This window comes from Pristiophorus japonicus, chromosome 13 (assembly GCF_044704955.1).
Source record: "Pristiophorus japonicus isolate sPriJap1 chromosome 13, sPriJap1.hap1, whole genome shotgun sequence".
Lineage (NCBI taxonomy): Eukaryota > Metazoa > Chordata > Chondrichthyes > Pristiophoridae > Pristiophorus > Pristiophorus japonicus.
This window is the reverse complement of record NC_091989.1, coordinates 892,725-908,859: the sequence shown is the minus strand read 5'-3', so window position 1 is coordinate 908,859 and position 16,135 is coordinate 892,725. Positions and strand designations below refer to the sequence as shown.

The following is a 16,135-nucleotide window of genomic DNA, read 5'->3' as shown; positions in this document are numbered from 1 at the left end:
GTGTACATGGTGATGACGGAATTGTCAGCATGCACCAGCCCGAGGTGTTAATCGCGGGGCGCTCCAATATCGGCATAACGCCCCCAAATCTCCGGGGCAATTTCCCCAGAGGCACTATCGGGTGACCCCTTCCCCCAGACAATAACCTCATTCCATCCCATTAGCCCCCGGAAATGCTAATGGTCTATAACAAGGTGCAGTTTCACCCCTTAATGTTTTTTATCTGTGATTCTGCAATATTGCAGTGTATTGCTGATTAGTGCCGAGGTTGACAATATCACATGGTTAGAATGGACCAATCATAACACAGGGAAAAAGTCAACCTATTGCAGTTCCCTAATCCTTCCCTCCATTAATCACCCATTCACTGCCCAGCCCCGTCTCAGCCCAGGAACTGGGCCCGGCCCCGGCCCAGCCCAGGAACTGGGCTCGGCCCCGGCCCAGCCCCAGCCCAGCTCAGGAACTGGGCCCAGCCCCAGCCCAGTAACTGGGCCCAGCAGGACCTCCTACTCCACTGTGTCCCAGACCTATCCATTGTGCTCCAGCTCCACTCTGTCTATCCCAGGGAGACCCTCCCCATGTAGCCCAGCTCTGCTGCCTCTCACCAAGGAGTTTGAGAAGTCACCGGGCTTCCCGCTGTGCCCCGTGCACCAGGCACCCCTCCACACACCTTCGATCTACGCCGCATGCTTTGGCTGCAGGGCCATCTCCTCCCCACACCCCCTGCCCCCCCCCCCCCCTCCAGCCCACCTCCAATTCCCAAGTCCCCAAATTAGTTTGGAGGGGGGCTGAAAGATCAGAACCTCTGTGTGTGCCACACTAACTCATCATCATCATAGGCAGTCCCTCGGAATCGAGGAAGACCTGCTTCCACTTAGCATGAGTTCTTAGATGGCTGAACAGTACAATCCACACCATCTACCTGCACATTCACCCCCCAATCACCTCCCCCAGTCCCCCCCCCCCCCAGTATAACGGCCCCAGTATAACAGCCCCCAATGTAAGCACCCCCAGTATAAGCGGACCACAGTATTAGCGGCCCCCAGTATTAGCGGCCCCCGGTATAACTGGTGTATCTGTAAAGCATGCACTCCCATGTTCCGCCACCAGAAGCGCATCCTCTGAAGTCCCAAGGGATCCCAGCATCCCTTGGGAGCACTGTATATAAACCGGCACCTAAGGCCTATTCCTCACTCTGGAGTGTCTTAATAAAGACTGAGGTCACTGTTACTTTAACCTCCCTATGTGCAGTCTCATCTGTGTTAGGAACACAATAATATCTGCCCCCAGTTTAACGGCCCCCTGTGTAACGGCCCCCAGTATAAGCCCCCCTACCGATCCCAGCCCATGTTCTCTAACACTCGTGCTTTGCAGACAGGTCTCTCCCAGCTTTAACCTGTTGACACCTCAGGCCAATCCCCTACTCTTTCTAAAAAAAGTAAAAGATTAAGGTCAATAAATCGGTAAAGCAGCTCTCATGAGCGGCCTACAGCTACAGTGAGAAATGTACAGAAACAGACAAGGCAGAGGAATTTACAGAAAGGGTGAGAAAGAGATGCAGTGAAAGTAACGAGAGAAAGAGAGACAGACCTGGAGGGAGATGGAAAACAGAAAAAAGAGCAGGAGAAAAGCAGAGAGTTATAGGAAGAGAGAAACATAAAAAATTATATTTGTCAGCAACTTGTAAAACATCGTCTAAACTTTGTGTGCTTTAGATGGGCAGTTGTACATCGGCCTCTACACGGACTTTTTTGGAGAAGATCCTGCAATCTTTAGAAGCTTGGGCTATCGATCCACAACCAGAACTGAGCACGATCAACGATTGCTGAAAGGTAATCCTTTACACTTGATCCCAAATTCAGTTAATACTAATCAGCGGCCTGTACAGTACAAAGGGAAGTTCAGGCAAGATCCTAGCTTGGATTCTCTGGGAGACGAGACGCGCAGATTGTGACTCATTGATCACAGTTTTGCTGCAGTTGAAACTACTCGATTGTTTTTCTGCTCCATTTCTGTTTCCAAAGATTACAATTTGGGCTTAAATAAGAACATAAGAAATAGGAGCAGGAGTAGGCCATATGGCTCCTCGAGCCTGCTCCGCCAATTAATACAACCATGGCTGATCTGATCATGGACTCATCTCTCCCTCCCTCCCAATTCCCTCATCTCCTCCTCCCTCCCTGTTCCCTCACCACCCCCTCTCCTCTCTCCCTCTACTCCCCCTCACTCACCTCTCCCTAGAGTAACTATAAAACCTCGAGGGCTGAAGGGGCTGATTATCGACATGGCATCATGTGCTGGAACATCGAGTGTGCCTATCCTCAATCAGAGCTAACTGTTCATCCCAGACTCACCCAGACAGGGAGCTGCATTTTTATCACTAGGGGCCAAGGGCCGGTGATTCCAAGACCTGACAGAGGGGCTCGGGTGTTGGATTGAACCTGTGATTACACAGGAGATGGGAAGGGCTGATCTCCAGAAAGGATGAGACAAAGAGTTAAAGTCAAAACAGAGATACAAAGATGGCAATGAGAGTAATTGAGAGTAACATAGGAGAAAGTGGAGAATATCTCTGAAGATTATGTCCTCGACTAGCTCCAATAAACATAGCTGAGCCGAATAGAATAGATGCCTTTAAAGGGAAGTTGGATAAAGACATGAGGGAGAAGGGAATGGGTGGGAGGAGGCACGGGCACAGACCTGTTGGGCCGAACGGCCTGTGTCTGTGCTGTAAAAGATATTTAATTCTGTGTAAGTAAATACAGGGCAGAGTGAGTCAACGCCAATACAAATAAAACATATAGGCTGACACCAGGGGACCTGAGAAATATTTGCTGCACACCCAAATTTGTAGCATGGGGATTCAGTGCTTTCATTAACAGATAAGCAGAACATGCAATGACATAAAGTCTTCCCGACCACAACAAGGGGGAAACTGGAATATGTAAGTGGCTCAGTTTAGGTTTTCTAATTACAAATGCTCTCAAATTGAAACTAACACTGGAAAATATTTATGGGTCTGATATCTGAGCATATTGTACGATTCAACTGCTCCTAAATTTGCTGGGAATAATTCTCAATATTTAAACGCAGCAATCCTTTCTTTCTCAATCGGAACTCGCACCAGATACAGTAATCTGTGACTTATATAATACAGTAATCTATGACTCATATAATACAGTAAGCTGTGACTTATATAATACCGTTTCCTGTAACACTCTCATTTAACATTTGTGGAAGTTTCCCCAATGACGTATAAAAGTTAATCAATACACAAATCGGAGCATTGTCCTGATGAAGTCGATGAATGTGGGCGCTCTGCACTGGGAGCCGGGCACAGGAAAGGGAACACGGGGATAACTGCAGCCCACTTGAAGCAGGATAATTAATTCTTATTCCATCTCTCTCAAAACAATTTACAGCGCTTCTTAACTTATATTATGAAATGGAACCCAGTAACTTAGCTGCCATGTTCAATGTGTTAGAGATGTGTGTTGAACAGGGAACCATAATCAAGGGAATACGTCCACTATTTCTCATCACTACTTCAGTCAACTACCGCGGATCATGGAGATGCAACATTGGCTCAGAGGCAGGTCGCAAAGGGTAATGGTTGATGGATGCTTTTGTGACTGGAGGGCTGTATCCAGTGGGATTCCGCAGGGCTCAGTACTGGGTCCCTTGCTTTTTGTGGTATATATCAATGACTTCGACTTGCATGAATAAGAAGTTTGCAGATGATACAAAAATCACCTGTGTGGTTGATAATGAAGAAGAAAACTGCAGACTGCAGGAAGATATCAATGAACTGGTCAGGTGGGCAGAACAGTGGCAAATGGAATTCAATCCAGAGAAGTGTGAGGTAATGCATTTGGGGAGGTCTAACACGGCAAGGGAATACACATTAAATGGTAGGACACTGAGAAATATAGAGGAACAAAGGGACCTTGGAGTGCAGGTCCACAGATCCCTAAAGGTAGTAGGCCAGGTAGATAAGGTGGATAAGGCGGCATATGGAATACTTGCCTTTACTAGTCGAGGCATGGAATACAAGAGCAGGGGATTTATGCTTGAATTGTATAAAACACTGGTTAGGCCACAGCTGAAGTACTGTGTGCAGTTCTGGTCACCACATTACAGGAAAGATGTGATTGTACTGGAAAGGGTGCAGAGGAGATTTAGAAGAATGTTGCCTGGACTGGAGAATTTTGGCAATGAGGAAAGGTTGGAGATGCTGGGTCTGTTTTCCTTGAAACAGAGGAGTCTGAGGGGAGACCTGATTGATGTGTATACAATTATGAGGGGCCTGGATAGAGTGGATAGGAAGGACCTGTTTCCCTTGGAAGAGGGGTCAACAACCAGGGGACATGGATTTAAAGTAATTGGGAGAGGTTTAGAGGAGATATGAGGGGAAATTTCTTCACCCAGAGGGTGGTGGGGGTCTGGAACTCATTGCCTGAAAGGGTGGTAGAGGCAGAAACCGTCACCACATTTAAAAAGTACTTGGATGTGCACTTGAAGTGCTGTAACCTACAGGGCTACGGACCCAGAGCTGGAAAGTGGGACAAAGCGGCTCTTTGTCGGCTGGCGCGGACACAATGGGCCGAATGGCCTCCTTCCTCGCTGTAAATTTCTAAAAAAAAAATTCTATGCAGCATTACTACAAGACGATATAAAGTTCATCTGTCAGAACATCGCACATCAGGATGCTGTGAAGTAAAAAAGCCCATTATGCCCATCATTTCATCACTTTCTACAGTTCATGCTTTACTATATCGACATAGGCTCTACTCCCTTATTGGGGATCAGCCATACACAGAAGCAGCACAAAGTCACATGCCACATGACACAACAAGGAATCAGGCCGTGACTGCACTACAGGCTCAATCATGCTATCCCCATGGTCAAATAGTTTGACTAGGCTCACGCATAAAGAATGTGCATTTGGGCAAAGTATTGTAGGTGTGTTAGGGGCAATGCCCAGCGGGTGTTAGGGGCAATGCCCAGCGGGGTGTTAGGGGCAATGCCCAGCGGGGTGTTAGGGGCAATGCCCAGCAGGGTGAGGGGCAATGCCCAGCGGGTGTCAGGGGCAATGCCCAGTGGAGAAAGGGAGAGAAATGGGAGCAATGTTTAGAAACATGGCATGGTTACAGAGAACGCCGTCAGTTGCTCTTTTGAAAACGGCTGTAATTCCAAAGCGAGTTCGATGTGGCCCTTACGGGATCAAGAATATGGAGAGAGGGCGACACTGGGGTACTGAAGTTACATTATCGGCGACGATCATATTGAACGGTGGTGCAGGCTTGAAGGGCCTATTCCTGCACCTATTTTCTATATTTCTGTGTTTTTATGTAACGATTGCTGGGAGTTTGTCTGTCCCAGCAGCATCCCATTGACCCCTGAAAAGCTCATAATGTCCGAAATTCTGGGTGTACAGGCCTTCTTTTGAATTTTCAGCTTGTGTGGAATTTCTCTGCCTGTATTAGTCGCGTGCCACTATAGTTTCGTGTGTTTGGTATCTATTTACAGGGAGCTTGTTGTTGTCTGTCATGGTCTTTCAGTGATGGTATTGAACAGAAGAAGCTATGACCTGTTGCAGGAACTTGATTTTTATTATAGCGACAGAATGATTCCTAAGCTGCCACTTTTACCCGGGGCATCGATCGCGCACACGGCCCCGTTCACACACACGGCAGCTACTGTTGTAGTTCCGAGGCCAAGCTGGAAACACACCATGGAACCATGATCATCAGCCTGCAGAGCGAGGTGATGTAAAACAACGTTATTGGAAAGTTCCAGGACCAATCATTAATTTAAACAAGGTTAAAAAAAGAGAGAACTTAGCAGCCAAGTGCCCAGAGATGTCCATGTCACTCGGTAATCTCACATCTCAATTTCAGATCACCAAGAGTTCAAAGGTTGTGGCAAGGGAGTGCTGTCAATTGTGATGACAGTGTTAACAGTCTTAACAACTACAGATAAGAACCAATATGGTAATAAAAATGTTCAAAACTTACACGTTATGGCACAGACAGTGTTGGGGCAGTAAATATACTTCATCCCAGCTTCCAGCAGCTGTGATTTCGGTTAGCGTCCAGCACTTCAGAAGCTGGACAAGTAGGCCCCAAAACCCCAAATAAATAATATTACATTCTGGGCATTTGTAACACATGATCACAAAATTAATATAACACACATTACGATATTTCAACATAAAGTAATATAAGTGATTATTGCAATATTCTAGGCCTGGACATGATCCAGAATTATAAAACACAACACTAGTAATGACCTGAATTTGGGAATATTTAACCATTATTGCTGTATCTCTGGGAGAAATGCTGGGGCCCCTGGAGTGTCCGACATTATTGCTGTATCTGGGAGAAATGCCGGGGCCCCTGGAGTGTCCGACATTATTGCTGTATCTGGGAGAAATGCCGGGGCCCCTGGAGTGTCCGACATTATTGCTGTATCTCTGGGAGAAATGCTGGGGCCCCTGGAGTGTCCGACATTATTGCTGTATCTCTGGGAGAAATGCCGGGGCCCCTGGAGTGTCCGACATTATTGCTGTATCTGGGAGAAATGCTGGGGATTTCTGGGGAGTCCGTCATGAAAGAGCAAAATTATTAATGAGATATAACCTGGCAGCCGAAAAGCACTGACGGACTATCCAGAAATCTTTGATCGTAAAGTGAGGTGAATTCATGTCCTTGAAGCAGCTCACTTGATCAGTGCTGACTAAACACATTTCCACACACATACAAGACCATTTTTCTTGTAAAACATATTCCATCCATCAGCAACGTTCAATATATAATCCTCACAAGTCAGACAGCAGTTAACCAAAGACCCTCAGAAAACCCTTCATTTTCTTTCCTTTCATGTTGCTGATTTATATTACGCAATATTTTCTGTATGCAACCCTTTAAAGCTCATTTTATTCAAAAAACAGAACCGTGAAACCAGATGGGGATAAAGCCGAAGCAATCAGTCAAGCCCACTCTGCCCCCCCCTGACTGTTACTCCTCAATCCATCTGCTCCTCCTTCCAATACCACCAGGTACAGATCCCCCTTCCCCAACACACACTATCAGTATTGTCTCCAAAATCAACTTCCATCATTCTCGATACATTTGTACCAACAATCATTCTGAGCTTTTTTTTTAAACCTTATTACAAGAAATATCTTCCTTATCTAAATCACAGAACTTTGAAAAGTTGAAAGATTTATGCAAAATCTAGTAAATGTCACAAGATTTTTTAGCCAATAAAAGCTCCTCTATAAATGAATACTTCAGGAAGTCACTCATGGTGCATTCTGTTAAATGTTTAGTGCTCCCTCTCCGAGGCCTTTACATCGATGTTCACAATCAGTCAGTGACATGTTGCCTGACACAGTAAGGGAGACCCGGGGGCAATGGCCTTGCAGTGCATCAAACAACCAGCTATGGTTCTAGCTACAGGAGAATTTTTCCTCCTGGATTAGCACATGACTGTGAAATGAACAGAAGGATATGGTGATAGGGTGAGATGTAGAGGGGTGGGAGGGGGCTGGTGTGGAGCATAAACCCCGGCACGGACCAGATGGGCCGAAAGGCCTGTTTGTGTGCTGTACATTCTTCGTAATTCCTATGTCAAAGAATGAACGAGAGAATTGGTTGGTATAATACCATGAGTTCTGACAAGTGATTGTGTAAAGTTCTCCGGAGCATTACTTGGTGCACGGTCAGTATACAGTCAGCCAATGCTGTCGGAAGGCTATCTCCAACCTGTGCTCATGTCCCTGGCAAAAGTAGACCATTAAATTAACTTTGTGTTTTCATTAAATCTACTGCCATTTCATGAAGCACACAGGGGAATGGACAAAATAATCTTCTTGGTGTTTGCTTTACATTTTAGAACTTTCTAAAGAGCAACTCCACAACCAGGCTCTCTGGATCGAGCAGAACGCGTTAGTAACCTTGTGTTCACACAGTGCTTTCTCCAGGTTCAAACTCTGAGGCAAGGCATTGAGTTAACACGGAGCTTTCGGGCCCCGCAGACCAGTCTCACCCCACACCACACCACGGCAAAGTCGGCACATTTCGATCGGTGTATCGGATTTCTGTATCGATTGGTTTATCGGCACATTATTTCTGTTGCTGTTTACCGATTTTGTTCTGCAATGATAGCATTGCTTTAGTTTGGGTAGCTGGTATTGTCTTTGGAATTTAGAAAAGGGTGGTCTCTGGGAGGGGAACCCCACACAGGAAGGTTTGAAAACCCCTGCTGTCCACACTGACCAAATGTCACTCGGCAGTGAATTCGTTCTTTAACATTAGCACAACCTGTTTGCAGTTAAATAGTATCAGGTCCCACCTGCTGCGTAGGCAGCTTTGGCCTTTCTACCTTTGTACATTGATTATTCAAACATTCACCCAAGCGGAAGGAGCGTGCGGCAAACCAGACTCCCCACCCACCCCTTCCTTCAACCACTGTCTGTCCCACCTGTGACAGAGACTGAAATTCCCGTATTGGACTGTTCAGTCACCTGAGAACTCACTTTGAGTGGAAGCAAGTCTGCCTCGATTCCGAGGGACTGCCTATGATGATTCAGACATGTTGGGAATGGTTAAATGGACTGTGTGCTACAAAAGGTTTCTCTTTCGTTCATAAAAGGTAGAGTGAAGCTAAAATAATTTCCAATACTGGGTATGTGGGAGAGAAAGATTCCTACGCTGCTGTAGCAACATCGCTGTCACTGATACCAAGCACACATCATTTATCACCTGATCACTCAGTTAACTCCTTGATCATTCTGCTGGAGATCACGAGGCTAATTTATTCATTTTGTTTGATTTATTTTAGAATTTTATAAAATTAGCAAGATACAATGCTTCCATATCCTGTGTAAGATTTGGCATGTCTAATGTAAAGAGGAGAACTTGCATAGAGAAGTTTACAGGAAGAGCCATAATAAAAAATATAAGTGAATATTCAATTATTTCTTATACCGCACATTTCCAGTTTGCAAACTCTGCCGTGTCGCTTAGGAACGAGGTCGTCTGAATCACACTTAGGCAAGCAGTGTGGGACTTCCTCGAGCAAATAGTCTCATTATTTCAGCGTGGCAGTGTAATAGGTGCAAATCACCTTTTTAGAAGATTTTCCTCAATGAGTTTAATGTTAACACGGAGCTGGTGATTAGTTCTTTAACATTAAAATGTAACAATTTGCATGTCAGTAAATGGCTTCAACCGCAATCTTTTGATATTTGAGTGACGTAACTCGAACATGGGACTACGTCAGTAAATCAACAGTAATACAGCAGGGAAATGCATAAAGCATTGACAGTAGGATTAAGTGGCTCGGATTCTCGGCACAAGCTCCATCACGTCTGGAAGAGCCACCTATATTATGCTTCTAAAAATATATTATCCTTCCGAAGTATGTCACTAAGATGAATAATTACATTTCCTGACAGAGCCCAAGTTTGTGGCAGCTCACCTGATTGCTGATAATGAAGATACAGATGATGACAAAGTTTACTTTTTCTTCACCGAGAAGGCCCTGGAAGCTGAGGGAGGGGACCTCGCCATTTACTCCAGAGTGGGACGGCTGTGTGCGGTAAGGGAGTGCCTGCCATTAACTGCCGATGCTCATCACACCCGTGACAAAATATCCCACCTGGCGTCTGAACAAAACTAACATTTTATAACTTAATTCAAATTCAAATTTGTTAATTAATTTAAAAAACAGTTAACCAGAAGAACAAAGAAGTGAACACATTGTTGACCCAATACAAGCCGCTGGAAGTAACATCAGAAATTACACAGATGTTTCCTGCTCTCCATACTCACTCTGCCCAAAGAATGGAAACACAACCTAAACACAAAACAGTACAGATCCAGGCATCTCTTCATCAGACCCGCTTTCAATTTCCTTTCAAATACAAAATGGTCAATGACTTTTCCCATGTCTCTTACTTTACAAAAAACATTTCAAAATCTCACAAGTAGCATTTTTCAATAACTGCTTATTAATGGAGAGCAAGACCCTTTCTCAGACCCAATTATAGCTTTACGGGTCACTAAACCCCAAGAGGGGAGGTTTGGTTTTTCCAGTCAGGCCCAGACTACAGTGTTAGCAACCCAGACCACACAGAACCAGGACCACAATTCAAACATTGCTTCCTCCAGGTTGGAATGTTTGCCCCAGGAGAGCACAGCAAGTGCAACCATGTCCTTCGCTGGTTCCACATCTCCAACACCTTCAAGTTGAAAAAGTACTGAGGGAGCGCCGCACTCTCAGAGGGGCATTATTGAGGGAGTGCCGCACTGTCGGAGGGGCAGTACTGAGGGAGCGCCGCACTGTTGGAGGGGCAGTGCTGAGGGAGTGCTGCACTGTTGGAGGGGCAGTGCTGAGGGAGTGCTACACTGTCGGAGGGGCAGTGCTGAGGGAGTGCCGCACTGTCAGAGGCGCAGTACTGAGGGAGTGCCGCACTGTCGGAGGGGCAGTACTCAGGGAGTGCCGCACTGTCGGAGGGGCAGTACTGAGGGAACGCCGCACTGTCGGAGGGGCAGTACAGAGGGAACGCCGCACTGTCAGAGGGGCAGTACTGATGGAGTGCCACACTGTCGGAGGGGCAGAACTGAGGGATGGCCGCACTGTCGGAGGGACAGTACTGAGGGAGCGCTGCACTGTCGGAGGGACCGGAGGGACAGTACTGAGGGAGCGCTGCACTGTTGGAGGGACAGTACTGAGGGAGTGCCGCACTGTCGGAGGGACAGTACTGAGGGAGTGCAGCACTGTCGGAGGGGCAGTACTGAGGGAGCGCCGCACTGTCGGAGGGGCAGTACTGAGGGAGTGCCGCACTGTCGGAGGGGCAGTACTGAGGGAACGCCGCACTGTCGGAGGGGCAGTACTGAGGGAGCGCCGCACTGTCGGAGGGGCAGTACTGAGGGAGCGCCGCACTGTCGGAGGGGCAGTACTGAGGGAACGCCGCACTGTTGGAGGGGCAGTGCTGAGGGAGTGCTGCACTGTTGGAGGGGCAGTGCTGAGGGAGTACTACACTGTCGGAGGGGCAGTGCTGAGGGAGTGCCGCACTGTCAGAGGCGCAGTACTGAGGGAGTGCCGCACTGTCGGAGGGGCAGTACTCAGGGAGTGCCGCACTGTCGGAGGGGCAGTACTGAGGGAACGCCGCACTGTCGGAGGGGCAGTACAGAGGGAACGCCGCACTGTCAGAGGGGCAGTACTGATGGAGTGCCACACTGTCGGAGGGGCAGAACTGAGGGATGGCCGCACTGTCGGAGGGACAGTACTGAGGGAGCGCTGCACTGTCGGAGGGACCGGAGGGACAGTACTGAGGGAGCGCCGCACTGTTGGAGGGACAGTACTGAGGGAGTGCCGCACTGTCGGAGGGACAGTACTGAGGGAGCGCAGCACTGTCGGAGGGGCAGTACTGAGGGAGCGCCGCACTGTCGGAGGGGCAGTACTGAGGGAGTGCCGCACTGTCGGAGGGGCAGTACTGAGGGAACGCCGCACTGTCGGAGGGGCAGTACTGAGGGAGCGCCGCACTGTCGGAGGGGCAGTACTGAGGGAGCGCCGCACTGTCGGAGGGGCAGTACTGAGGGAGCGCCGCACTGTCGGAGGGACAGTACTGAGGGAGTGCCGCACTGTCGGAGGGACAGTACTGAGGGAGTGCCGCACTGTTGGAGATGCTGTCTTTCAGATCAGATGTAAAACCGAGGCCCGTCTGCTCTCTCAGATTGATGTAAAAGATCCCATGGCACTATTTCAAAGAAGAGCGGAGTTATCCCCGGTGTTCTGGCAATATTTATCCCCCAATTAACATCACTAAAACAGGCAAGGTATAAATCCACGGGCCGGATGTTCGGGTCCTTTGTGCCCGGGGTCTCGCCCCGGAGCGGTGTGAAACGGGACGGCGAGGTCTCCAGCGTCCGGCCGCGATCCTCCGCTCAGTTTTGCGGTGACACTGAGCAGCACCGCCGGGGAGAGCTGCGCCGGGTATGTAACGCCTCTGGTCACGGCACCGCCCCATCCGCCTGGAATCACATCTCACACTGACCCCTGGGAAACCGGGGCGGTGAGGACGGTAAAGTCGGTAATGGTCAGTGCGAGGGTTGGTGCTTTTAATATATTCAGCGATTTGTGTCGTGGTGGTGGGCGATGTTCTGGGAACGGTTTTGTGTTTAAGGTTCCCCCGGCCTCTCTCGGAGCGCTCACGGCCCGGCACTTTAGCGCGGGAGTTTGCCATCCTTACACCACGAACGTTGCACAACGCCTCCCTTCGCGCTGCGCCCTGGCGCAGGGCCCAGATGGTGAGAATGTCTGTCTAAAGCACAAACTATTCCTGGCCGGGATTTGTCCCGCCCCAACGCCGATTTCGCCGCAAAAACAGAAGAGCCTGAAATCCAGCCCCAATGTTCCTTTCTTTTCTCTCAGTCTCGAGCTTGGATAACTTTTCAAAAGACACTTTGAAATTCAGAATTAATACAATACCACATTTCAAAAGATAAGAAATATCCAATATTCTCCTTCCCCCCACATTCTGTGGCAATATTTGTTGTTATATGTAGCTATGGTAAACTGAACGTTTTATTCAGCTCACTATCTGCTCTCCTATTACATTCACGTTCCATATTTGCCAAACGCGAGACTTATAACCCCGAGAGACATATTTCCGTCAGCAATGAATCTGGACACATTTCCGTCTTGAATGACATCGCCGCCTATCCGCACCGCTGATCGCAAGAAAATCATTTCAACTCGTGAGCGAGCGAGCAAACAGACCACGGATTCCTTTCAGAATTCTGATATCAGAAAACCTGCACTTTACTAATTAACTTTAATCCCTCTAGAAATCTGGAATTCATTTAAAGTCCGTCTGTACTGTAAATATTCACAGCCGAGATTTTATATTGAGGATCTGTTGGAATCGTTTATTCAGAGCAGGGCTGTGTACAGCCAATGTGTTCAAATCAATACCAAATGAAATGATGAATGGCTCTGCTGAATTTATTTGATTTTAATTCAATCCCCCCTCACCGGCTTTATCAGCGTAACTGTAGCATTAATTAATGCACATTTCCATCACAACAATAATGAGTTTAAGTGGAAGGATAAAAATAAATGATGCTGATGATTCCCTGATGAGGTATTGATATGTTAATTTGCAGATGTGTTTCTCCTCAGAATGACATTGGAGGCCAACGAGTGTTGGTGAACAAGTGGAGCACATTTGTCAAAAGCCGGCTGATGTGCTCAGTGCAGGGACCGAATGGCATTGACACGCATTTTGATCAAATGGGTAAGTGCAGTATGACTGCCGGCAATGCAGATGGGATTCAGGTGAGATTAGTAAAAATGTGAAGGCCCGCTGATAGAATCATACAGCACAGAATGAGGCCTTTCTGCCCATCGATCGTGTGGCAGCCCCCTTTGAACGAGCTGTCCAATTAGTCCCATTTAAATCATAGAATCACAGAACGGTTACAGCACAGGAGCACCTCAGCCAGTCCCCCTCCCCCGCCCTTTCCTCGGAGCCCTGAAAATTCCCTTCAGGTACTTATCCAATTCCCGTTTGAAAGCCACGATTGAGTCTGCCTCCACTACCCGCTCAGGCAGCACATTCCAGATCCCAACCACTCGCTGCGTAAAAACATTTTTCCTCATGTCGCCTTTGGTTCTTCTGCCAATCGCCTTAAATCTGTGTCCTCTGGTTCCTGACCCTTCCACCAATGGGAACAGTTTCTCTCGATCTACTCTGTCCAGACCTCTCATGATTTTGAACACCTCGATCAAATCTCCTCTCAACCTTCTCTGCTCCAAGGAGAACAACCCCAGCTTCTCCAGTCTATTCACGTCACTGAAGTCCATCATCCCTGGAACCATTCTCGTCAATCTTTTCTGCTCCCTCTCTAAGGCCTTCACATCCTTCCTAAAGTGTGGTGCCCAGAATTGGACACAGTACTCCAGTTGAGGGCGAACCAGTGTTTTATACAGGTTCATCATAACTTGGCCGCAACCAAGACTCCAGGATGCTATATTGCCTCCCTGGTGCAAGGGTCAAGGATGTCTCGGAGCGGGTGCAGGACATTCTAAAAAGGGAGGGTGAACAGCCAGTTGTCGTGGTGCATATAGGTACCAATGATATAGGTAAAAAATGGGATGAGGTCCTACGAGACGAATTTAGGGAACCAGGAGTTAAATTTAAAAAGTAGGACCTCAAAAGTAGTAATCTCGGGATTGCTACCAGTGCCATGGGCTAGTCAAAGTAGGAATCGCAGGATAGCTCAGATGAATACGTGGTTTGAGCAGTGGTGCAGCAGGGAGGGATTCAAATTCCTGGGACATTGGAATTGGTTCTGGGGGAGGTGGGACCAGTACAAACCGAACGGTCTGCACCTGGGCAGGACCAGAACCAATGTCCGAGGGGGAGTGTTTGCTCATTGGGGAGGAGTTAAACTAATATGGCAGGGGGATGGGAACATATGTAGGGAGACAGAGGGAAATAAAATGGAGTCAGAAGCAAAAGAGAGAAAGGAGAATAGTAAAAGTGGAGGGCAGAGAAACCCAAGGCAAAAATCAAAAAGGGCCACATTACAGCAAAATTCTAAAGGGACAAAGTGTGTTAAAAAGACTAGCCTGAAGGCTCTGTGCCTCAATGCAAGGAGTATTCGGAATAAGGTGGATGAATTAACTGTGCAGATAGCAGTTAATGGATATGATGTGATTGGCATCACGGAGACATGGCTCCAGGGTGACCGAGGCTGGGAACTCAACATCCAAGGGTATTCAGCATTTAGGAAGGATAGACAGAAAGGAAAAGGAGGTGGGGTGGTGTTGCTGGTTAAAGAGGAAATCAATGCAATTGTAAGAAAGAACATTAGCTTGGATGATGTGGAATCGGTATGGGTGGAGCTACGGAATACCAAAGGGCAGAAAACGCTAGTGGGAGTTGTGTATAGGCCAGCAAATACTAGTAGTGAGGTTGGGGACAGCATCAAACAAGAAATAAGGGATGTGTGCAATAAAGGTACAGCAGTAATCATGGGCGACTTTAATCTACATATTGATTGGGCTAACCTAACTGGTAGCAATGCGGTGCAGGAGGATTTCCTGGAGTGTATTAGGGATGGTTTTCTGGACCAATATGTCGAGGAACCAACCAGAGAGCTGGCCATCCTAGCCTGGGTGATGTGTAATGAGAAGGGACTAATTAGCAATTTTGTTGTGCGAGGCCCCTTGGGGAAGAGTGACCATAATATGGTAGAATTCTTTATTAAGATGGAGAGTGACAAAGTTAATTCGGAAACTAGGTCCTGAACTTAAGGAAAGATAACTTCGATGGTATGAGGCGTGAATTGGCTAGAATAGACTGGCGAATGATACTTAAAGGGTTGACGGTGGATTAGCAATGGCAAACATTTAAAGATCACATGGATGAACTTCAGCAATTGTACATCCCTGTCTGGAGTAAAAATAAAACGGGGAAGGTGGCTCAACCATGGCTAACAAGAGAAATTAAGGATCGTGTTAAAGCCAAGGCAGAGGCATATAAATTGGCTCGAAAAAGCAACAAACCTGAAGACTGGGAGAAATTTAGAATTCAGCAGAGGATGACGAAGAGTTTAATTAAAAGGGGGAAAATAGAGTTCAAGAGGAAGCTTGCAGGGAACATAAAAACTGACTGCAAAAGTTTCTACAAATATGTGAAGAGAAATAGATTAGTGAAGACAAATGTAGGTCCCTTGCAGTCGGATTCAGGTGAATTTATAATGCGGAACAAAGAAATGGCAGACCAATTGAACCAATACTTCGGTTCTGTCTTCACGAAGGAAGACACAAATAACCTTCCGAATGTACTGGGGACAGTGGATCTAGTAAGAAGGAGAAACTGAAGGATATCCTGATTAGACGGGAAATTGTATTAGGGAAATTGATGGGATTGAAGGCCGATAAAAACCCGGGGCCTGATAGTCTGCATACCAGAGTACTTAAGGAAGTGGCCCTAGAAATAGTGGATGCATTGGTGATAATTTTCCAATGGTCTATCGACTCTGGATCAGTTCCTATGGACTGGAGGGTAGCTAATGTAACACCACTTTTTAAAAAGGAGGGAAAGAGAAAACGG

General features: G+C 47.3%; 1 protein-coding gene across 1 annotated transcript in view; it reads left to right on the top strand.

Moving 5' to 3' along the window:
• LOC139277933 (semaphorin-3E-like) overlaps positions 1-16,135 on the top strand; it is a 295,608-nt gene that overhangs the window by 233,348 nt on the left and 46,125 nt on the right. The window contains exons 6-8 of the mRNA XM_070896556.1: positions 1,716-1,832; positions 9,464-9,606; positions 13,195-13,309. Coding sequence (XP_070752657.1) covers positions 1,716-1,832; positions 9,464-9,606; positions 13,195-13,309 — 375 coding nt within the window. The remainder of the gene's footprint in view (positions 1-1,715; positions 1,833-9,463; positions 9,607-13,194; positions 13,310-16,135) is intronic.